The following is a 24,509-nucleotide window of genomic DNA, read 5'->3' as shown; positions in this document are numbered from 1 at the left end:
CGCCTTTCCTCTTCCATCAACAACAATCGTCAGATACAAACGAATTCTTCTATCTCATATACTACTGAAGTAATAGGCCTATTTGAATGGTTCCTGTATAAAGTTCCTGAGAACAGTTGATAATGTTCTTTCCGTACATAACGTAGCTTTTCTCTTTTATTGATAATAATTAAAATTATTTCTTTAAAATTTTACAATTACTTTTTATTTTAAATTATAAGCCCCACCAGTAACCGAGTAGATGAAACAATTGAACACTAGAAATTGGTCGTGGGGTACTTCGCCAACGGGCTGGCCTCGTGGAATTTCCCGGGTTTTCTTCACGTTATTAACAGCTAAATAGGAGCCAGTTTCCATGAAGGTCCACCCAAGAGGCACCTCTCTCGGTAGATCGCCCATTTGCCGCGTTTCCAGAATAAACCAAACAAAATATTTTTATATAATGTACTAATTTAGAGAACATTATTCTTTATTTTTTTCCTAAAGAAACGTCTTGAATGAATCATGTGGTAACCTATAATTTCGTAAAAACGGTTTGCATTCTTACTAATAAATAAATTTAATTTGTTAAAAATATTTTATCCGTATATTTATTATTAATCAAATGCTTTTTGAGTTGGTCAAAGAATTAGAATTATTTAGGACAAGTAATACAATTCATGAATAATTTGCTTCATTGTGTATTGTAAAAGAAATGTTAATCTTTTATGTTGTTTACATTTTGTATATTTGATTTTCTCTAAGAGCATTGCGCCTTTTAAGTATCTTTTCAATAATAAATACCAGAGAATAATTCTCAATCTGTCATTGAACACTTATTTTTTTTATGTATTTAAAAAGAAAGGAAAGAGACAAGAAAGGCGAAAACATAGGTATCTGTACATAAAGCCACCATTAAATATCAGTAAACGTAAAACAGTATGTGTAGCACCTCATAGATGTATATCCAGGGGGTGCTTATTGTGGCTGCATCACTACCACATCGATACCAGAGCAATCAGTTCAGTTACTTTAAAATAAAAATAAATATAATGACGCTAAATATAATTAGGTAACTAAAGTAATTCTAAGGTAATTGAGTAACATTTTCCAAAAGATGGCAGGAATACCTTAGTCCCCCTTGAATCTTCCTTGAGCATCATCCATATTCTATAAATCCTGGATATGCCACTGATCCTGCGAGAGGCTGGTCACATCTCCACGAGGCTATTAAACAGAAACTCAAGATGATTAAATTAACCGAATCGCTTCAGATGATGATGACAAAGATTGAGATAGAAGATGACTATGAACTAGATGGAACGGTTTGATTTAGTTGGTTAAGGCAACGCGACACAGATCTGCTGGTGTAGGAATGTCTCCAGAGAGGACTTTTATGGGAAATTGGCCCTATTTAGGTATTACCTACGCGAAGAAAATCCGAAAAACTCCACGAGGCAAGCCTTTTGTCAATGCATGAACCTACGACCACTGAACATATGATGATGATGATGTAAAACACATTCGACGTAAGGTTATTTTGCTCTATTTCTTTTCATTTTATCTCTTCACCAATAAAATTGTTAAAAAAATTAATTCAAAAGCTTTTAATAACATTTAATCTTACAGAATTACATCGATGTGACGTAATTTAAAATTAAGAAAATATGTTTTTTAATAAAATAATTTAAATCAATTTTGAATTTTGTAAAAAGTTAGATAGGAATTTAGTGAATTATTAAAAATGTCTGATTTAAAATTAAATCAGTTATTGAAACTGAAAAAATTTAATTAAATAACGTTTGACAATCGGTAAGCTACTAGAATATTTCCATAGAATCATAGCTTAGTAACATTATAATTATCTTTTTGGAATTTTTTTAGGAATAAAATTGGTTTATAATTTGTAATGAATTAATTTGATTCACTGGAAAATTTTGAATTATCAAGAAGAAAAAAAACTTCCATACAGAAAATCTATAACACTCCTGCGTCTACCAGCGACCGAGTGACCACTGAACACTTGGTTGAACAGTTGGTCGTGGGTTCGAACCTAATCATAAGTTGACCTCGTAGAGTTTCCCGTGTTTTCTTCGCCCCTCACCACGTGAAGTTATCCAGGTTTTCTTTATGTGTCCAGCACCTAAATAGGGACTGGACACATGAAGCTTTGCCTTATTCCTTCAATCCGATTTACAAAAATCCTTGGGCTGTTTATAAACCTAATAATTGAAGTTACACACGAGATAGAACTAAGCTGTAAAATGATTTATAAAAACATTCATTTTAATTATTATGAACTGAAAACATGCATTGGTGGAACAAGTGCAAAGAGAAGTGCAAGAACTAAGTAAAGTAGAGCATCGATTATCCGACTTAATTGGGGACTGGGGTTGGTCGGATAACTGAAAAGTCGGATAACCGAAAAGTATGAAAAAATACATTATTAGTATAGTGTATTAGGCCTGGTTTAAATACTAGCCTCCTTTCATGGTCGAGCCAGTGCTGCCAGCTAAAACATGCAAAAATTTAACAAAAATAATATTAAAGTAGCCAAGACATAACCAAATATTGTAGTGCCACATCACTAGTGGACCTTTGAATTTGCTGACTAGAACGCGGTCGGTTAATCGGGGGTCGGATAATCGATGCTCTGCTGTACAATAATATCCAAAGATACAGAGGCAATAATAAGTTCAAGAACAAGTATGAAAGGCCCACCGGTGATCGAGTGGTAGTTGGTCGTGGGTTCGCACCTCATCAAAAAGCTGGAGTTTTCCGGGTTTCCTTTACGTTTGTTATCAATTTTACAATATTTTAAGACTTTATATTAAAAAATTTACATATTGTGACATCATCACGATTCCGGGATGCAATTTTTAATTATATTTTAATTTAAAAATTCGCGTGACTTCAGTTTCAGTCCGGAACTTCGTATATAGTTAATTTGGGGTCTGGTCTCTAAGTTTTCCATATCTGGTCTTGATTCTCATCCATTTAATTCCGTTTATGAAATTAAGAAAAGACCGACGAACAGACGAACGACCTTGCAGACCTACAGATTTTCACTGCCGTCCGTCTGACTGTCCGTCCTTCCTTAATCTCTTTAATCTTTCTTAATTCTCTCGTTCCAATATTGGCGTTGTATTAAATAATAATATTATTATAATTAACGCATTAAAGATTAGAATAAATTATTTTTAAAATGCATTTTACAAATAATTTTTACTTTCTACAGAATTTAAGTTATTGAAGTTCTAAATTGCAGGAGTACTTTATGGATATTTTGCATTATCATATCTTTCTTAGACTCGTCGATGCATATGAAAATTTTAATTTAAAATTTCTTTTCATTTATTTAAATTTGATAGGGCCACACTAATTTAAATATTAAAATATTTTATTTTCATATAAAATAAATCCATTATGTAAATAATACATTTTTCTGTAAAATTAAATTAAAAATTAAGGTGCAGTCTTTGAACTTCTGTACGAATGATTAATAATGATTTTTATGGATATTTGATAAAAATAAATAATTATAACTGAATTTTTATAATAGAAAATATGTTTGAAAGTTTAGATAAATAATTATTTTTTCGTTCTCAACAACGATATAACGTTGTCAAGGAAAGATTGTAATCATTACAATTATCGCTGTGGAATTTCCTTTATCAGACGTAAAATTAATTCTGTGAGGTAGGAATTAAATGATGGAGGTTTGAAACTGAGCATATAAGTCATAACTTGTTTATGGCACTTAGTCTATGGTAAAACTGGTTCCGTTATACGTCATGTCGCTTAACGTCGCAATTTCTAAGATCCTGTTGAGGACATTAAGTGAGGATTTGCAGTACAGAAAATAATTTCAGTGCAAGAGAAAATGAAAGGACAAACTACAAGGACAAGTAAAATGATAACAGGCATGTGCAACAAAAGAAGCGACAACAAAGAGCAAAGATCCAAGTGAAAGGACAAAGTGCAAGAACAAGTGAAAATTGTTGGATCAAGTTGTAGAACTAATGCGAGGAAAAGTGCAAGAACTAAGTGCAAAGATATCCAAAGATACAGAGGAATAATAAATGCAAGAACCTGTATAAAAGATCTACCAGTGACTGAGTGGATAAAATCACTGAATACTGGTCGTGGGGGGGGCACCTCGCTAACGGGTTCGTTGTCGAGGTGCGAACCCACGACCCCGAAAAACTCATGTGACTCCAATACTGGTCGTCCGAAGATCAGTATTAGAGTCACATGGAGTTTTTCGGGTTTTCTTCACGTTTGTAACATCTAAATAGGGACCAGTTTCCCTTAGAAAGCTTTAAATTTTTTTATGGCATCCTCCCTCGTCGGATTGCTATAAAAAATTAACGAAAACCAAACCAAACAACGACGAAATATCTTTCATTTAATGAAATATAATGCAATTATTTTGACGAAAATAATAAGAAAATTATTAAATTATAACTCATTTTATCTAATTTTATTCTAATATGCATGAATTATCTTCTAGAATTATATTAGTTGGAATCTAGCCGCTTGTTTGTATCCAACAAATTCATAAATATTCCGAAAACAATTAAAACATTTCAATTTTCATGGATAATTGAGAAAATTAGTGTATTTGTAATTATATTTCTGTATGTACATCCTAAAATTGCTGTTATAAATTTAAATTACGAAAGACCGAAAACAAAAAACTGGGGCAAGATTGGATTGATGCAACACGCCTGCTTAGAGGGGTGCCTCCTGAACAGACTTTCTATGAGAACTGACCCCTATTTAGGTGTTAGACATATGAAGAAACTCGAAAAAGTTTACGTGACCAAATATTGGTGAGGTTCGAACCCGCGACTATCATTAGCTGGCCCACCAGTGTCCACTGAACAGTAAGAAAGCTATTTCATCGTCTTTTGAACATGCTCTTCTATGGACATCACTCTATCATTAATACTCTAAAATTTATATTTTTTATCACCATAATAAGCTGAATTTTTACAGTGAAACTTGTGTAAGACGGAATCTCACGGTACCAAATAATTTTCCCAGTTTAACAGGTTTCATTTAACACAGAAAATCGATCCATTCTGAAGAATTTTTTCCGTCTAGGTAGGTTTCCATTTTATTCAGGTTCCGTTTTAGACAGGTTTTACTATATTTAATACGTAAGATGATTTTTTACGAAGTTTTTACTAAAATAAGCTTCATGTATGCCTTTTTTTAAAAATAAATGAAGGGATGAGTGAGGGATATATGATCCAACATTCTTCTGTGTTTCTATTGTTTTTACTTCACTCTGTTACGTAAAATTGTGAAAATACTTCTAACAGCAGAAATTAATTTTGATGATTACAGACTTACCTTTAATTAAACCATTGATAAAGCTATTTTTTCCACAGTATAAACAAAAAGTATTTTCTGTATTATTACTTTCCCGGATGTTATGTAACAGAGGGAAAGTATGGCAACTGATCAAAAAATAACCTCACAAAGAGACCTTCACCTCCCATTCAGAGAATTGAGAAATGCAAAAAATTTTGAGGATTTTTTTTTATATGTATGGATGTTAGTGTGTTTGTTTGTGTGGGGTGTTTACCCATTTTTAAGCTTAGCCTAATAACTCCTATGTTTTTTATCGAAAATTTCTGAAATTTTGCAGGGATATTTCTGTATTAGGAGGGTTGATGCTATTAAATTTTGGTGGTTAAAGATCGAGGGGGTGGGTAGATACAATGAATATTTCACTCGTTATTAGCATATAAAACTCATCTCCCTTTAAATTACGATTTTTGCTTTTTCGTGATAATATAAAAACTTTTTAAAAACAAAGTTTTTTAACAGGTGGAGCCACCATAATTTTTAAATTTTTCATACCGGAAAAGTTACACAACTCATTAAATAGATGAAAGTCGAGACCAGATGTGGACAACTTAGATGCAGGAGGCCCTATTTACTATGTAGGAAGTTCCGGTTTAGTTATTTTTTTTCCAAATTTTATTATTTAAGAGCTGTAATATAATTTTTTCTCTGTTTCATCTAAATTTAATATACCGATGGTGTTAATAGCTAAGTAACTCGAGTTTCTCTCAATGTCCAAAAGGATTGGATTGATGGAATAAGGTAATGCTACTTACGGACGATCTGCTAAAGGGAGGACTTTCTATTCTTGTTCATGTATTAGACACGTGAGTGAAACCACCTGGTTGTGGGGTGCGAACCCTCGACCAACTACCACAATCTAAACACAAAAATTATTCAAAAAAATATTTATATATCCCAATGGTAAATTACAGTATTGATCGATTAAATGTTGTTTATTCTCTTCATTACTTTTATTAAGCACATAACGTGTAAAGTGATACTTTAATAAATAACCTAGCTGAATTCTAATTATTTATTATATTAAAAAAATTTTATTTTAATTCACGTCAATAATATATATAAAATTCCACAGTTTAAATTACAATTTTCCGGATAAATAATTGCAATTACCAGTTAGGAAATGTGAAAATAATTCATTTTGTTATTTAATGATATCTAATTTACATGCTGAATTTCGACATTCAAGCTGAACAAAGGGAGTCAATTATTTAAATATTGTGAAATTTAAACCAGTTTAAATTTTAATTAATTGATTATTATTGATTTAAATTAATTTATAACATTTTATTTCCTACGAAGAAATTTACTGAAAATAATTGAAATTAAGCTCACTTCTTCTAGAGAAATTTCCCACTCAACCGCAATTTGGAGACCTAAAATACACGATTTTGTAAGACCTTATTAATTGATTTTATACTTAAAAACAGTAGGTACATTAAAAAATAAGTATATTATTCGACTCTAAGCGGATTAAATCTCAAACTCTCGCACACCAATACGTGTATCGCGTTCATTCCAAATGGTAAAATATAAATATTTCTCCAAATAAAAATATATTGGAAACATTTTATAAATAAAATTTGACACGATGATTTATCTACTAACGTTTTTAGTTTATAAAGCTCTAGAGTTCAGCTCATAAACACTTAATAATTCTCGACATTGATGTATTACAGCTCAAACACTAATGCACACACCGCCATCAAAGTCAAAAATAAATGCTATATATATATTAAAATGAAGATAAATTCTCTACGATTTTAATTAGGACACGATCCTTATCCTCTTGTAATCACTGGCAGATAAACAGGATTGTTTATATTTAAAAGAAATGCAGAAAAATCGATGAAACTATCAAAAATAGAACCACGCTTTAATTTTGTTAGATCCTGTTTGAGTGGAAGATAAACTTATTAACTAGAGGCACACCCAATAAGAGGTAAACGAATGATTGGATACTCGTAGTGTATCCATTAAATGTCACCCACGTACGTTCTTTGTTGTTTGGGTTCACTGACATCTACTCTGCTCCCTCCTACCTATTTATACACCAATTTAATGTTTGCTAAACTACAAATTATCAATTTATCCTTAAATGTTAACCTGTATAACTAGTATTTTTAATCAGATTTAATGTTCCTGATTTTATTTTATTTATTATTCAAATTTTCACTTTACTTGTACTCAGTTGTACGCGCTCCTTCCTTCCACTTAACGCTTATTAATCTGGAAATTGTTTAGATTTGCCTCTACCTTAAAGTGTAATTATTTACCGAAATTTTTAATGAAATTTAAATAAATTTAATATAATTTTTCCCCCGTTTTATTAAATTTTAACGCATTTTTTTCTTATTAAAATTCGAGTAAGTTTCGTTATTTTATACTTTTATTATTGGAAATGAAAGTGTAATTTTCTTTTCACGATGTTTAATTATATTAAAAGTTTCTATTTTACGTTATAATTTACTTAATAAGTAAGAAATCTTAATGAATAACCTATGTTATGTGAATTTATCTTGCTTATAAAATTACAAATATCATTTTAATTGATCTGTTTTTATCTTCGAGCCTTAATTAAACAAATAAAAATAATAATAAGTGATATTTAATCTTTGAGTTTCTAAGTAAAAACTTAATCAGATTTTTTCTTTATATAATATATAATAGAGACTTTTAAGATCTTCCTGAAGAAAATGTTGAAATTATTGTAATTAATAGCGAGAATTATTTAATTTTTTGTTTCTGCATAAAAAATACTTTTTCTAAAAAAATATTGGATTAATGACTCTCTTCTAAAGAAGATATTGAAATTATTGTAATTAATACGAAAATATCTGATATTTTACTATAAAAAATGCAAAATTTTCTTATTTTTTTCTGTGTTTTAACCCCAAATTTTTACTATAATTAATTGCTAATTAATCGCATTTTTATAATAATTTTTTATAAAACTTTTTATTACAATTATAAGCTTAATTAATTGCTTTTATCAACATTTTCAAGCTTTATTTTTTATTTTTAAATGAAGCATATTTGGTCTTTTCATTTTTAAATAAAGGAAAATTCTCTCTGTCCCTTACTAGATAATATACAGTTATAAGAGAACATTTTAAAAACTTTTCTTAAAGAAATGTTAGAATTATCATAATTTATATTAAGAATAATTAAATTTTTTCCTATAAATACCGTACTTAACTTTAATTCTTTAAATTATAATTAATTGCATCTTTATAATACTTTACAAATTATAATATTAATTGATTTATCGTATCTTCAAGTCTTAATTTTATAAAAAAAATTTAAGTAATTTATATCTTTAAATTCTTATCTTTAAATTTTTATCTTTAATCTATAAATCTAATTAAAATCTTTATTTAAAGATTTTAATTAGATTTATTTATTATTTAATATAATATAGAAGCAAAATTTAACCTATTAATATTCGAATTTCTGCCTTAAAAATGTAAAAAATTCTATCAATTTAAGTTTAAATTTTTTATTATAATTAATTGCATTTTTATAATAATTTTTCTTTTATAATTCAAAAAAATATTGAATAAAATTTTAATTAATTTATTCTTAATTTAAATGACTTTGCCCATAAATAATAAATCGTTAATCAGATCATCTCTGAACCCAAACTTGTTATAAATTCTTAAAATTACATTCATAAAATAATAAATATAATTTAGATTTATCGAAAAACTTTTTAAAATTATAAATTATTTATACTGAACGTTTTATCTTTTAAATTATTATACTTAACTCCTGATTTATTTTCCTAACGAACGTTAACATGGAAAAATACGATTCTATCAATAAAGTAGTGAATTCTGCTCTTATTTCTTTTTTTAATACTTATCTATACGTACATTGGACAGAACTAAATTATAGTTTGGATGCAAATATTGATTTATTTATCATGTTGCCTGGTGACGTTTATTTTCTTTTCCTTTAAATTACATCTGTCGAAATAGCCTGTAAATTATACTTTCCTGCATGCACCCTGTGTCTAGCAGTGAAGCATCATTTACAGACGTCGGAATCATTTACTTGTTATTCTAATTTACTTATCAAAAATTGCAGAATTGCAATCGAATGCTAAATTAACAATAAAATTAAATTTATCTACTGAATTAATATTAATTATGAAGTTATTTAAGTAATTAATTTTAATTAACTGTTTTGGTAAAATCGCTGGCTTCTTGATTATTCGATTTCGATTCATTTTTCATAATAATATCATTGTCATTTAAATTTTCAGCTCATCTTCTTCGATTGTACAAATGTACGCTGCTTTATACAGTTGTACGCGTGTATTTATGTAGTAATTTTCCATTAAATATTATCGGAAAATATTTATTTGATCCCGTGCAATATAAAAAGTGTCATAAAGTGCAATTAAAAAAATACAACATCCAGTGTATTGACATTGATTGATTGATATCAAATGCGAATCCGCCCTGAACTAAAAATCTTTGAATTTTCTCATTTATTTTTATTATTTTCTTTTCAATATCCAAACCGCATTTAAGATGTGGATGAGAATTTCAGATATTTGAATAAAATCCTTATCACTTAATAAAATCGCTTATTGAGGACTATAAATATCATCTTACTCGTACAATAATACTGAGAGAGGTGGGATGGAGCTCACAAATATGTGGACACTCCTTTATATCTCCCCACATACTATGAGTTAAAGAGGAAATTTACTTTTTATGTATATAATTATCACATCCACTAACAAATAATTTCAAAATTTATTATTTAATATTCTACCATTCAGAATGATTATCCATCAAAAACAGAGGATAAAAGTATAATTTACGCGAGTAATTTGCGCTAATTAATCCGGAAATACGTAAATAAATTGCTTAATTATTCTTTAAAATGTAATATTTTGGGCGGAGGTATTGTCTATTGAACGGAGCTAATGTATGATTTATAACTAAAGCGAGCGAACAACATAAGTAATATTGATTATTGGATAAATCGCTCGTACGTCATTTCCATGAAGTGTCAAACCTCCACGAAATTTCTAGATCCCTCTCCTATTCTTTTTTTCCCACTATCGCACGGCGCACCCCACCCGAAAACCTTAAAAAAACAGGATAAACGTGGAAGATAATTTAAGAAATCGAGATATAAAGTGGCGTAGAAAATAGTTGGATATGAAAAAAACGGATGAAACGTGACGTTTAAACTCTTAATAATAAATCGATGTGGCCAGGTAAGAGAACAGGTAGGATAGCGCATTTTACGTGTACAGTCTGGCCAAGCCGTGTTACGTCACAGAGACGAGCGCCACTCGGAAATTCAGGCGTGTGGTTTAACGTGTTGCGGTTCTCCCCGCTTGTTTAGTTCACTTTTAAAATCCACACGCAACAAGCATTATTCCATTTTAAAAACCTTTATCGAATGATAACCGACATCGTTCATTCCCTTTGATAGACCTTTAAATATTTGTAGATGGAAAGGATCTTATATGCGGGTGAGTAGCACCATTCTATTTTTTTTTTTTTTTTTCTTCCTTACCCTCCTGTTCTGTGTAACCTTAACACACATATCTCACCTAGATCTAGTTTTATATTCGCTTAACTTACTTGGAGAGGGAGTAGGAGGGAGGAATTTATTAATATTTTAATTGTAATTTATATAGATAATTCGGTAAATAAGAGAAAAGTGTGTGTGTGTCAAACAGGTCGTGGGTGATTTCTCCGTTTTATATACCTGTCAGTTTTATATTAATTATAAAGAAAAATCGGTTAATTGTTCAAACTCCTTTATTTATCCTTCCTAAAGGCAATTTTTCTTCCTTTACCAGCAATTTTTTTAATTACTCGAACGTTATTTAGAGTGAAATCTAATTATTTCTCTGTTATTTTAAACAATATTTTAATTAATTTTATTTATATTTTCTTAAATAAAATTTAGAAACGAATAATTCTAAATTTTTAAATAATTTTTTAAATATTTTAAAACATTTATTATGATTTTAATAACTGATTAAATGAATTTATAATTACAAGTTTATTAATATGTAATAGCTAAATAGTTTTAAACTTAATTTTTAAAATTTATTTCTATGTAAAATTAATAAATTTATTTTAAAAGTAATTTTTTTCTTTCGTAATGACAATTCTCTTAAACTTTTAACTAATTAAAAGGCGTTATAAAGAGCGCACTAAATAAGGAAAAATTTATATATTATATTATATTAAATGATACATTTTTTAGTATTTTTTAATATTCATTTTATAAGCTTATAGTGTAGAAATAATAATAGATTCTCACCGGAAAATGGCCTTAAGCTTATTATGATGTTTTATACGTACAATTAATCAGGAAATATTGACAATTATTATACAAATAAATAAATAAATAGATTATTTTTACTTTTATAACTTGTTTTACAACCTTACTCTTTTATTTTTATGCTAATTTTATAAGGTTTTAGTGTAAAAGTCACAACACGAGCAAACTAGTTTAACCTTCGTCTAATGTTTAACTATATAATTAATCATAAAAAGTTTAAAATTTATTTAAAAAATAAACTAAATTTGTTTTTATTAATTACTACAGCTTACGTTTTATGATTTTATGCTGAATTTTAAGCTTCCTGTGTTAAAATATTAGCAGATTTTTCCCCATAAGGAAACAACTAGTTGAGGCTTTTATACTAACGTTTTAACAGCGTAATTAACAGGAAAAATCAGAAATTACTTTAAAAAATATATTAATCGAGCATAATATATTGTTTTAATATTAATTTTATAAGCTTTTAGCGCATAAATAACCAAAGATTTCCATCAGCAGATGACTTTCTTAAGTTACATCTGATGCTTTAGATACGTAATTAATCAAGGAAATTGAATGATTAATTAAAAATTATGCTATTTTATGACCTTATTTTATTATAATTTTGCTTATTTTTCTGCGTGTTTAGGTCGCTGGTAGATAATAAAAATGTTGATTTATGTGCAGAAGTTAGCCAGATTATTAAGAGCAGAGCAAATGTCCTGCCAAATGACTCTAATGGCATTCTGACAAGTTGCCCATTACTGTTTTAATGAAGCGTATTCAAGAATTAAATATATTTTTAAAGCATAAAATATGATCTCGCGGCAATTTTACAGGTCGCACATTCACATAATGGAGATGAAGTTTCTCCCTCGTTATGATAATGAAGAGTTTTGGATGCAGGAAAAAAATAAATAATGATAATGCACAGCATCTTCCCTGATGTTAATGCGTGGCTATCCTTTATTTTGATCTAGGTGATGCAAATTTCCTGAATAATTTATGCAAAATTAATGCCAATACGCGAGAATTCCTAAATTTAATACTTGCGGGTCAAAATAATTTATTTTGGATAAAGAAATGTGGAGAAATTATCGAGTTTGAGTAAGTTTACTAATAGATTTGAATGCATTTTAAAGCATAAAAGTTAAATATAATCAACTCTTGCTAACGTCCTGTCTCTCGATTATCCGGCATTATCTTATTCGTGTTTTATGAATACATGCATTAAATTAAATTAAAGAATTAGATTTATAATTACGTCTCTGTACGACTGCAAAGAAGGGGGATGTTTTCCGTTATTTGTTGCCTTTAATCAGGCTTAAGCCTGCACTGTAAACTCTCGGTAATTCGGCCCTCCGTGCAAAAATTGCCCGAATTAACAAGAGTGTAGTGTATTAACACCACTTACTCATCATTGAAGCTGTAATGCGTATGGAGAAATGGTAAAAGTAGCTATAAACTAATGGGGATGTAATGCGTGTGGAGAAATGGTAGAGAATTTAAGTTATGGGGTAATGAGCAGTAAAGCGTTCGTAGAAATAGTAAAGTAGCTTTTAATTTATGGGTTAAGTTAAAATATTAGAAGATAGAAAGTGTAACAAAGGAAGAGAATCATAAAAACACAGCTTTGTGAAATGACAAATAGAATTATAATGGTTGAGGAAGAGTAGTAGAAAGGAGTTTTGGTTTCAGCCTACGTAATCCCGATCGACAAACCTTCTTTCAGGTTATGTCATCACCGTCTGTTTGACCATTACGTTCGTCACGTGTAGAGGAGCACCCCGCACTCACCAGGAAATGGTATTGTGTGGAAGAAAAATCAAACTATCGTCCAAAGAAGAGCCGGAGGTGACAGCATACGTCTCTCATCCCTTTTTAGACGTCACGTTAGGGATCGTGCCACAAGTCGAGTACACAGGTAAATCTTTGATGACTGTCAGATAATAAATGTATAGCTCTTATATTATTCAATGATACGCTGTCTAAGCAGCGGGGGGAGGGTGTATACAGTACGCGTGTATCTCCTTATTAATTCATAAAATATCCTTTTGTCGTAGGGTGATTTACAAGAGGCGAGCGTGCGTGTGTGTGTCTGCTCGCTACTCCTTACCAGTTCTATTATTGGTAAGAAGTAAAGTGAGAAAAGTGAAGGTTACTTCTGATTCTTCGATTCGATTGTTATTGGCTTTTCCTTGGAGGAAATGAATCCAATTTATTCGAGAGCTACTCCAATCTGACAGGGATTTTTTTTCTTTATATTTGTAAAAAAGAGGGATATTTCCCTCGAGAGATTTATAAATCCATAACTCGATTGAAAATTTCACTTTCGAAATAAATGATAGGAATATGTCGAGATTCCTATTAATGTAACAATGTAATGAATTTAAAAAAATTGAGAAATCATAGGAGGAGCTTTGATTTTATTTCTCAACTTTTAAAATTAATGTTCTTTATTACAGCTTGCTGTTTTATTATTATTATTTAATTGTATAATTCGAGAGAAAAATCAATTTTTTCGCTTGTTAGAATAGCTCTAAGCTCATTATTTTAATCAGGATTTAGGATTTTTATTTTACTAAAATATTTTAGATTTTTTTTGGTACAGTTTTTGGTTTTGAAAAGAGGAGAGGGGTTGTTTGAATGGCTAAATTATATAAAATTTTAAATAATTGTGAGGGAAAATTGTAAGTGATTTTAGGGGAAAATTGTAGGGAAAAATATAAAATTTATAAAGGAAATTACAGTAAACGTAAAAAATTATTCCAGAGGAATTTGTAGAGAGAAATTATACTTGATCGTAAGAAAAATATTTGCTGAAAAACTGTAAATAATTTTAGGGAAATTATAGGAAAAAATTCTAAGTAATTATAAATAAAATTGCAGAAAAAATTGCAAATAATTTTAGGGAAAATCATAAAGGAAATATAAATAACTGTAGAGAAAATTGTAAGAAAATGTCGTAATAATTTTAAGGAAAAATAATAAATGAAATCTATTTTTGTACAGAATTAACTAAAGAAATTTTTACGTCAAACAGAATGTTTTAACGAATTTTTTCCTGTAATTTTCCCTATAATTTGTCATAAATGTCTGCATAGAAAGACTTCATTTACCCTTTTGTAAAACAGAAGAGGAAACAAATTATCCAACAATTTATTATTTACTTAATCACGCAAAGAAACAATTTTTTATATAAATGAATTCAATATTGTCAGAGATGAGTTCGAAGATAAAAGTACACAAATTATATGAGTATAAAAGTGTATATTTAAATAAGAAAAATCGAACAATTCGAAGTATCTTCGATTCCCAACGGATCTACAGATTGACGATCTCAATTACACTATCGATCAGAGTAGTAGAAATGTATAGTAAACATAGATATAAGTTCAAAAACGTGCTTGATACTTGTTCAATAACAATAATATTTAATATACATAAATATTTAGGGTGTCTCATTACTTAAAATTTAAGATGCACCGCCAATTTTTCCTCGAATATTTAGAGAAAAATTGGACTTAATTAATTCTGATTAAGAATTAAATTATTAAATTAAGGTCCAGGCTTATTTCAAATTTGTAAAAATATGAGATATGAGCTTCTTAAATTCGAATTAATTCGACTTTTAGTGTATGGCCTTAACCTAATTACAATGTTTAATGTCTTGTTATAACTGAACCACGAGGTATAAAAATATCATTCAAATATCATTCGAATCAGCATTTAACGCTAATTAATTTACTTCAAAGTTTTATACCATATTTTGAAAAGAGTTACCTCGTAACAGTGAATACGTCACACTATATAGAGGACTAAGCTCCTGCAGATTCTTTGTTTTGGTCTAATAGACTCTACCTTTGAGATATCTTCATGGAACGAAATCTAAGTTCTAGAGTACAATTCAGACCAGCAAATCCCTCTCCCATGGGATCTTTTCATCATAAAAATCTACCTACCAAGGCTTTTTCCTTCCTCCTTCATCATAAGAATCATCAGTATGGTGCTTACCACAACGTTAAATTCCAAGGCAAACTTATCGAATAGAGTCGTAATAACGCATTAAACTTGATAAATATATGTCTGTTCACTCAATATTCATAAATTATTATTAAAATAGCAGATTAATCATAATTCTTATTAATTAAACTCAGTGTTTTCAGCATTAGACATCTGTTAGCATACCTTATTCTTCCCTCTGCTCCAGAAAAAAAGGATATTTAAATGACTTTCTGCTCTTTCTACTCCAGAGAAGGAGAATTACTTGAATTGTAACAAGGTTCTAAACGGACTTTAATTAAATTCATTAAGTTAAATTGTCAAATAATTCGTTTTAGTTAACATTCTTAACGGTTTCTTACGTATATTTTTGAAGTTGAGTCTAAGAATTGACAGCTTGTCCCCATTCTAGAGCCTTTATTATCGATTTATTAGCATGATGAACCGCATTAAGTTCCTTGAAAATTAGGCCATTTCATTGAAGTGGATCGTCTTAAAAGTCGAATGACTTCCTTTATTTAGCAGATAACTCAATTATCTCTCCATATAATCATTGTTAAATGACTCTCAATGTCTCTTAACGGTGCAATCTACAAAACAGATTTCGAGATTTATCTTAAATACATTGTTAAATCGTTTAGTTTCGTTAAACAATTAACAATATATTTCAACATATTATCACTTAACAATTGCTTAATATGCATTCTTCTAGAGAAATGGAGCTTTATTTAACTTATAACTTCGCTAATTTGACAATTTCTAACGAATATATTCGTAAATTGTTAATTAAATACCTGATTAATAAAGTTTTAACTCGATTAAATTATAGTTTTTTTATCAATTAACCTTAATTTTCATAAAGAAAGCCAGCATTAATAGATGAAAACTAGAGTACTTACAATATGAAAAATAATCCAATTTAAAATATATAAATTGTTACCAGAATAGTTGATTAAATGAGAACTTTTTTTTACCTAATTAAATCAATTTTAATCAATTAACCTCAATTATCATTACAAAAATCAAGATTAAGCGATGGAAAACTGAGTAGTTCCTTGACGAAAGAAACTCATTTTTTAAGTGAAAAAAGTGAAAAAAAATCAAAAATTTTATCTTAAAAAAATTACTTTACACAAAAATCCAATTTAAACATCCAATTTAAACATCCAATTTAAACATTTAAACAAACAATAATTATATATTTATCAGTGCAAAGTCGATTTATATTCCTTAAACAATGCGCTGAATTACGTGATTTTTTCTAAATCCTTCGACTTTACTTTGATCTCACTTAATTATTTCATTCGAACTTTCTAATCCAATAAGTCTAGTTTTAAGAATTAATAATTAACAACCTTAATCCTGTTTAATTTCGAAGATTTCATTTTAAGGACATCGCCCATCCTCTCCTCTTTAATCTTCATTAAATCCCAGTTTTGCAATTATTATAATTACTTTGAAAATAACCTGTACAACGATTTTCACTCCCATTTTTCTTCTTCTTTTTTTAACAGAAATTAATCTTAGATCCTTCCTCTTTTTGCCTCCTTTCCTTTAACTGAGTAAACAATACTTTGTCAATAAATAAAACTTTGTAAGTACTTGTAAGCCCCCTAAGAAAGGTTGGATTAAAGATATTTTTGTCTTGTAATTAATTTTTGTCTGTAATTATATTAAATAAAATATATTTTTTATTGTTTAATTGTTATTGAAAATTTAATGAAGTAATTAGACTTTTTATGCGCTAAACATTGAAAATGCAGTTTATATACTTATAATTGATACTTTCTGTATGTTAAAAGCAAGGAAATTATACAGAAAAATCTGTGTTTTTAAGGAAATAATATCCTTTCCGAATTATACAGATGTATAAATGTGTTATATCCAATTAAATAAGTAAGATTTTCTATAATTTTTAAAGCGGAGAGCCGAGATCACAACTCTTCCATCTTTCTAAGCCTTATCTAGAATTTATGATTATTTCTATGAAAAATATTATGTTATATACAGAAACAGCACGTATTTTACTTATTATAAGTTGTATTTATTGAGTTTTTAGGTGTAAAAAAGCGCGCGCAACATCACTTCTTAAAGTGAGAGCATCCTTTCCTCATCCCTCTTAGAGCATCCTTTCCTCATCCTTCTTAGAGCATCCTTCTCTTATCCCTAAATTACTTGCACTTAATTCACTAAAATTTCTATACGCAACCTGTTAAATTGTTATAGAATATATATTTAATTAAATAAGATAAATTTAAACAGAAAATAATTTATAAAGAAATAAAATAAATGCAAATCATTTCTGAAGTAGAAGCGGATGTATCGATTGTAATTTTCTTGTTTTATTTAAATATTTTCATTTAAATTTTCATGAAAATTATTTAAATATTTGCTTACCATTCGTATATAATCGATAATTACATTAAGAATCGATTAATAAGTCAACTTTTCAAAGTTAATTTCGTTAACATCAATCTTCATCATTATGCATTCGGTAATGTGTTCGAGAAAAGTATCATTTTTAAGTTACTAGAAAACTTAAAAAAATACAGAATTTTATAGTGAAAACATAAGAAATAATTGTATAATTTCCCATACAATGCATAAAATTGCACATGATTCAATTATTTATTTACGTTAAGTACGGAAGATGCAGCAGCATCAATAGTGGTAATTACGTGAAGTTTGAAGATAAACAAAAATAGAAAGTGTCATTTAGTGCACTTGAAACTTATTAAATATCTCGACTTTTTTATTATTTAGCAAATGACAACTACAGTTTCAACTGATATCTTGTTTATCTAAGTGAAATCATCTGATGTTATCTGTAGATAATCGCTTTTCTAGAGCGAAAGTTATCCAGAAAAAAAAGGAAACTTCTCTTCGATGGTTGACGTAATGATTCTCGAGAGAAAAGGTTTTGTGTCACGGAACTGTTACCATGACGACCGTCAATAGTATCGCTCCAACTCTTCCCCTAGAGCTGCATCCTCCATACAACTAATTGAGATGGTTGACTACTTTAACTAAAACATTTCTAGAATATGTTTTCTGATTCGTAACACCTAAACGACCTTTATTTAAGAGCTTTTTTAAATTATTTTTTCACCTGGTCATCCTCTCAGCATCCCGGAGTAAGGAGAAGATGGAATTTAATCGTTCTCTCTCAAGCACATTTTTGCACGTGCCGATATCATCGCGTTATAACAATTTTTCTAATGTGAAATTCCCATTGAAAATTCTCTTTATGTCCTTCTATTTTCTTTTATGTTCCGTTGTTTAATTCCTTTCGTCTTTTCTTATGTAACTGCGTGTCTCGTAAGGAGAATTACTGAGAATCTCTTGCATTTTACATAATTTATAGCGTTAATCCAGCTTTAACGTTTTTATAATGTTTTCTCCTTATATTGCGTGCTTTCCACTAAATTGCGCTTACATCACTCCTAGTCAGACGTTGTTCGTATGAAATCAATTGTATAACGTGGTCCAAAGGTCAGTTGACAATTGTGAAGCCTAGATTTGTGTCATCGTCCGAGTGTTTGTGTTAGCAACGATCTGCCAACTCCCGGGAGGATTTCCTAAGGGAAATTGACTCCTATTCAGGCGTTAAACACGAGAAGAAAACCCAGATAACTCCTGTTGGCCAGCTTGTTGATAGGATGCGAACCCGCGACTAACTACTAGTGTTAAGTGATTTTATCTATTAGACTAATAGTGGAGCTGTTGCCTACAGTTCATAACTAAGAATTTGATGTGGGGATGATCTAAAAAATACAGTCAAAATAAAGAAAACTTAAGTGTCCTTCTAGAATGTTTCCGAAGCATTTAGAAAGATATTTGCTTTTAGATATATAGTCATGCCGGTCATCTATCTAACTCCGTTCTTGAGATTGACGGAGAATAGACATGCAGACGGACGACAGTGAAAATTTGTAGGTCATCAATTTGAAAATTGTGCCCCAACTATAATCTTTTTTCCTGAGTAAGCCACAATATATTGTACGCGTGGTACAGTAAAACCTGTGTATACCGAACGCACGGTATAGAATATTGTTTTCCTGTTTGGCAGGTTTTCGTTTTGTATAGGTTTTTTTTAATGTAGAAAATCGCTTTGTTTCGAAGATTTTTTTCCGTTTAGGCAGGTTTTGTATACAAATAGAATAATTTTACCAGGATTCTGGTTTCTATCGGAATTTATATACGTTTTCTATCAAGGTCTTGATCTTGTCCACGTGTTTCTATTAAGCTCTTGGCTTTTCAAATATTCACGTGGTTTAAACGCCAGAATTTATTAATAATTTTTTTAATTTTGAGTGTAATTTACAGGTTATTTGCTTAATATCCGTATAATAATTCATAAAATTGCATCACATCTTTTTCTTCTTAAGTTAAAGACAATCGTTTATGTATGATAACCTCAAACAAAAAATTAAAATTATAATCTGAATTTATTCATTGGTAAAATATAGTAAATCCGGTCTCAAACGGAACCTGCCTAAACGGGAAAGATTCTTCGAAACGTTGCGATTTTCTACATTAAAAAAAATCTGTTAAAAAAAGAATTTGTACATTAAAAAATGTTTCGTACTGTGCGATTCCGGCTTACACAGGTTTTACTGTATATGAATTTTTGTATGATATATTTAATAAATTATTGCAGTAAATTTTTTTTTATATACGTAAATATTTAATATCAAAATCTTTAATACTAACTTCCATGCTTTAGTATCAAAACTTCGGTGCCGAACATAACGTTCGGCACCGAATGTTGACATGATATAGCTAATGAATATTAGAGATTTTTACTGTAACAAGGTTATATTCTGATACGAATTTTTTATCTTCGATATGTTCTTTTCAAAAGTTAAATAAGGCTTTAAATATTTGAATATCTTACTGCACACTTTAATGCACACCATGCTCAGCCTACTTTTAGTGTATAGTAAAGTGTGCAAACTCTACTTTACTATGCAGTCCATTTTGCACACACTACTTTACTATGCAGTCTATTTTGCACACACTACTTTACTATGCAATCTATTTTGAACACACTACTTTACTATGCAGTCTATTTTGCACACACTACTTTACTATGCAGTCTATTTTGCACACACTACTTTACTATGCAGTCTATTTTGCACACACTACTTTACTATGCAGTCTATTTTGCACACACTACTTTACTATGCAGTCTATTTTGCACACACTACTTTACTATGCAATCTATTTTGAACACACTACTTTACTATGCAGTCTATTTTGAACACACTACTTTACTATGCAGTCTATTTTGCACACACTACTTTACTATGCAGTCTATTTTGCACACACTACTTTACTATGCAGTCTATTTTGCACACACTACTTTACTATGCAGTCTATTTTGCACACACTACTTTACTATGCAGTCTATTTTGCACACACTACTTTACTATGCAGTCTATTTTGCACACACTACTTTACTATGCAGTCTATTTTGCACACACTACTTTACTATGCAATCTATTTTGAACACACTACTTTACTATGCAGTCTATTTTGCACACACTACTTTACTATGCAGTCTATTTTGCACACACTACTTTACTATGCAGTCTATTTTGCACACACTACTTTACTATGCAGTCTATTTTGCACACACTACTTTACTATGCAGTCTATTTTGCACACACTACTTTACTATGCAGTCTATTTTGCACACACTACTTTACTATGCAGTCTATTTTGCACACACTACTTTACTATGCAGTCTATTTTGCACACACTACTTTACTATGCAGTCTATTTTGCACACACTACTTTACTATGCAGTCTATTTTGCACACACTACTTTACTATGCAGTCTATTTTGCACACACTACTTTACTATGCAGTCTATTTTGCACACACTACTTTACTATGCAGTCTATTTTGCACACACTACTTTACTATGCAGTCTATTTTGCACACACTACTTTACTATGCAGTCTATTTTGCACACACTACTTTACTATGCAGTCTATTTTGCACACACTACTTTACTATGCAGTCTATTTTGCACACACTACTTTACTATGCAGTCTATTTTGCACACACTACTTTACTATGCAGTCTATTTTGCACACGCTACTTTACTATGCAGTCTATTTTGCACACACTACTTTACTATGCAGTCTATTTTGCACACACTACTTTCAACACTACTGTTCTTAGCCTACTCTTTTATACCTTACTATGGCAACCTACTTTTCACAGCCTACTTATGCAATAAACTCATAATTGCGAAAATTTCAGGAAAAACTAATTTATTCTAATAACGATGGCGACAGTGTTGCACTCCATTATAAATTTTAAAATACAAGCAATTTTTTTCGAAAATAACTTCATATTTTATATTTTCATGATAAATACGCTGATGATAAACATAAAATGTAACGTTTATTTCGCGTGCAGTCACAACAGATTGCTTAGTTTAGCTTAGACCTAATTCAAAACATTCAAACGTTTGGTATTTATGCATACATAAGCATCTTAGACTCAACTAAAGAAAGAAAAAATAGGGAATAAAGGGATTTTTAGAATAAAAACATCATTAACTAAAGAAATAAATACATTATAGAGCGAAGAAAAGGGAAAACTGGTTTCAAATTTCAAAACAATTAATCAAAAACACTATCTACTTAAAAAAATAGAAATGGAAAAATTATCTTATCGTATCATTTCATTAAAAAATATTTAAAATAAAATTATAAGATCATTTATTATTCATAATAAATGATCTTATAATTTTAAATTTTGAATAATTGTTAAATTTATCAGAAATGTAAGCGTTACGCTGGTTTATAAGATAAATTTACTAAATTTAATCAATAAAATTATTTTAAAAAATTACATTTTTACGTAGATAACAATAGAAATTCTTCACTCTACTTTCTCCTCTGTTATTTACGTAATTACACAGGAAAGTATTTTAATTCTCTCAAATTTTTACTTTCTTTTTACTTTTCTAACCGTTTTAACGTAACATGGGTTACATTTCCGACTGTTATAATACATTATTGTAATGATGTCGTATTTGACCCGCAGAGTTCTTGGAATTGTGATGTTTTAACACCTCTGAACCAAAAAAAGTAAAAAAATTGATACCCGAAATATGTATCTATTTGATTAAATATCTGAAGCAATGAAATTGGGGATGGTAGTTTGTGTATAATGAGCATTAATACTGTCATATTTTGGAGGTTATAGGTCAAGTGGGTGGAAAGATAAAGGAGGTCATGTGTCATATTTAGAGTGGAGTCAAACTTAATGAAGACTACTTGTTATAACATTTATTTACAGTTTTTTTTTTTTTTTTTTTTTATAAAACCAACGATTGGCATTTGGAGTTTTTCGGGTTTTCTTCACATGTTTTACATAAATAGGGGTGAGTTTTCCATAGCAAGTCCTCCTGGTTGACATCCCCCGTGACGTTATCCTTACTATCCAATCCAATATGCTTCTAGAACATAGTTTAAGCATCTTAGTTAAGTAGGATGCTTCCAGAATTTATCTTTAATTTTCTTGTAGGGTTCAAAACCCTAAAAGCAAATTAAAGATGACATTGAAGTGGCATATTACATAAATCCGATCAAAATAATTTTAATTAGTTACAACTTATAAGAATTCCAGATAATCCGCATCATCCCCTGTAATCTCAGATTAACCGGTTTTTACCCAGCTTCATTATCCTTAATCCTCCACTTATCGTGGTGTCACTTAATGCCAAAATTTCTTATTTATAGTCACGTGGTTAAGAGAAAAGTTTGTGCGTGTGGGAAGAAACCAATTCGTCACGAAACACAATCGAAATTACTTTGATAAATGCGGATGAAAGTGATGCCACGTGCCTAATACTACCGATAAGTGGGGGGCAGTTAAGTGATGGGCAGATTTCGTGTTTTGCCAGTCGATGGTTCCTTCTTCATTCGAATGTTAATAAATATCAGATACAAAAGTATATTTGAAGATATTTGAAGTTATTTTTGGCTTCCATTTGTCCATGCGTGCGAGAAGTGAGGAGATGGAGCGATGTCACGTTCTGGTTATGGATGATGGCAGCAGTTTAGCTATCCGTGACCATTGAGTAATTACTAAAGTTCACATAATCGTGTAATTTTCTTCCGTATTTTTTATATTAATCTTAAAGATGTAATAAAATTTAATAATTTACTTATAAATTTATAATTAAATTAGTGTACAAAATTGAATTTTTTAATGTTAATTTGCCAATTCAACCAGAAAGTTTAAACCCTCAATATGCTAATTTCTTGAGTAAGTAATTTTAGTAAAGGGGGAAAAGAGGCCATTTTTATTTTTCGAACACTTCGTTAACAGTAAAACCTCCAATAAACGACCATCTCTAAACAGCGACCTTTTTTTCAGAAACATTTTCTGTTTGAACAAAAATGCGTGAAAATAACCTCCAAACAACGGCCATTTTCTATGTTCTCGTCAGTGGCCGTTGTTAAGAGGTTTGACTCTATTACGAAATGAATTAATGCAAAAACACGATTTTCTTTGATTTTTTAGTAAGTTAAACCTCCAAATTCTGAGGCCTCCGAGAATTTGAGGCCCTTGACAAATAGTCCCATTCGAGAAGCCCTGTTTGTTATCAAGAAAAGTTTATAAATTTTGAAGCCTTCGAGGACTCAGATAGACATTTTAAAATCCTATATGACAATCCTACTTTTTAAAAAAAACAACTTTACTACAGCACACTCCTCTTTATCATCAATTATGATAAGGGTAATTATTGTTTCTCTAAACTTAAGTCTGTAAAATTAATGAGAAAATCAGAAATGACAATATAAATGTTTGATAAATTA

At 29.7% G+C, this 24,509-nt stretch overlaps 1 protein-coding gene across 1 annotated transcript in view; it reads left to right on the top strand.

The window, feature by feature from the left end:
- Positions 1–10,672: 10,672 nt before the first annotated feature.
- LOC136989949 (uncharacterized) overlaps positions 10,673–24,509 on the top strand; it is a 162,310-nt gene continuing 148,473 nt past the window's right edge. Inside the window, exons 1-2 of the mRNA XM_067288257.1 lie at positions 10,673–10,855; positions 13,394–13,585. Of these exons, the coding sequence (XP_067144358.1) occupies positions 10,834–10,855; positions 13,394–13,585 (214 nt within the window). The 5' untranslated portion in view covers positions 10,673–10,833. The remainder of the gene's footprint in view (positions 10,856–13,393; positions 13,586–24,509) is intronic.

The sequence above is a fragment of the Centruroides vittatus genome, unplaced genomic scaffold, assembly GCF_030686945.1.
Source record: "Centruroides vittatus isolate TY-2023 unplaced genomic scaffold, ASM3068694v2 scaffold_769, whole genome shotgun sequence".
NCBI lineage: Eukaryota > Metazoa > Arthropoda > Arachnida > Scorpiones > Buthidae > Centruroides > Centruroides vittatus.
This window is presented reverse-complemented; position numbering and strand designations above follow the sequence as displayed.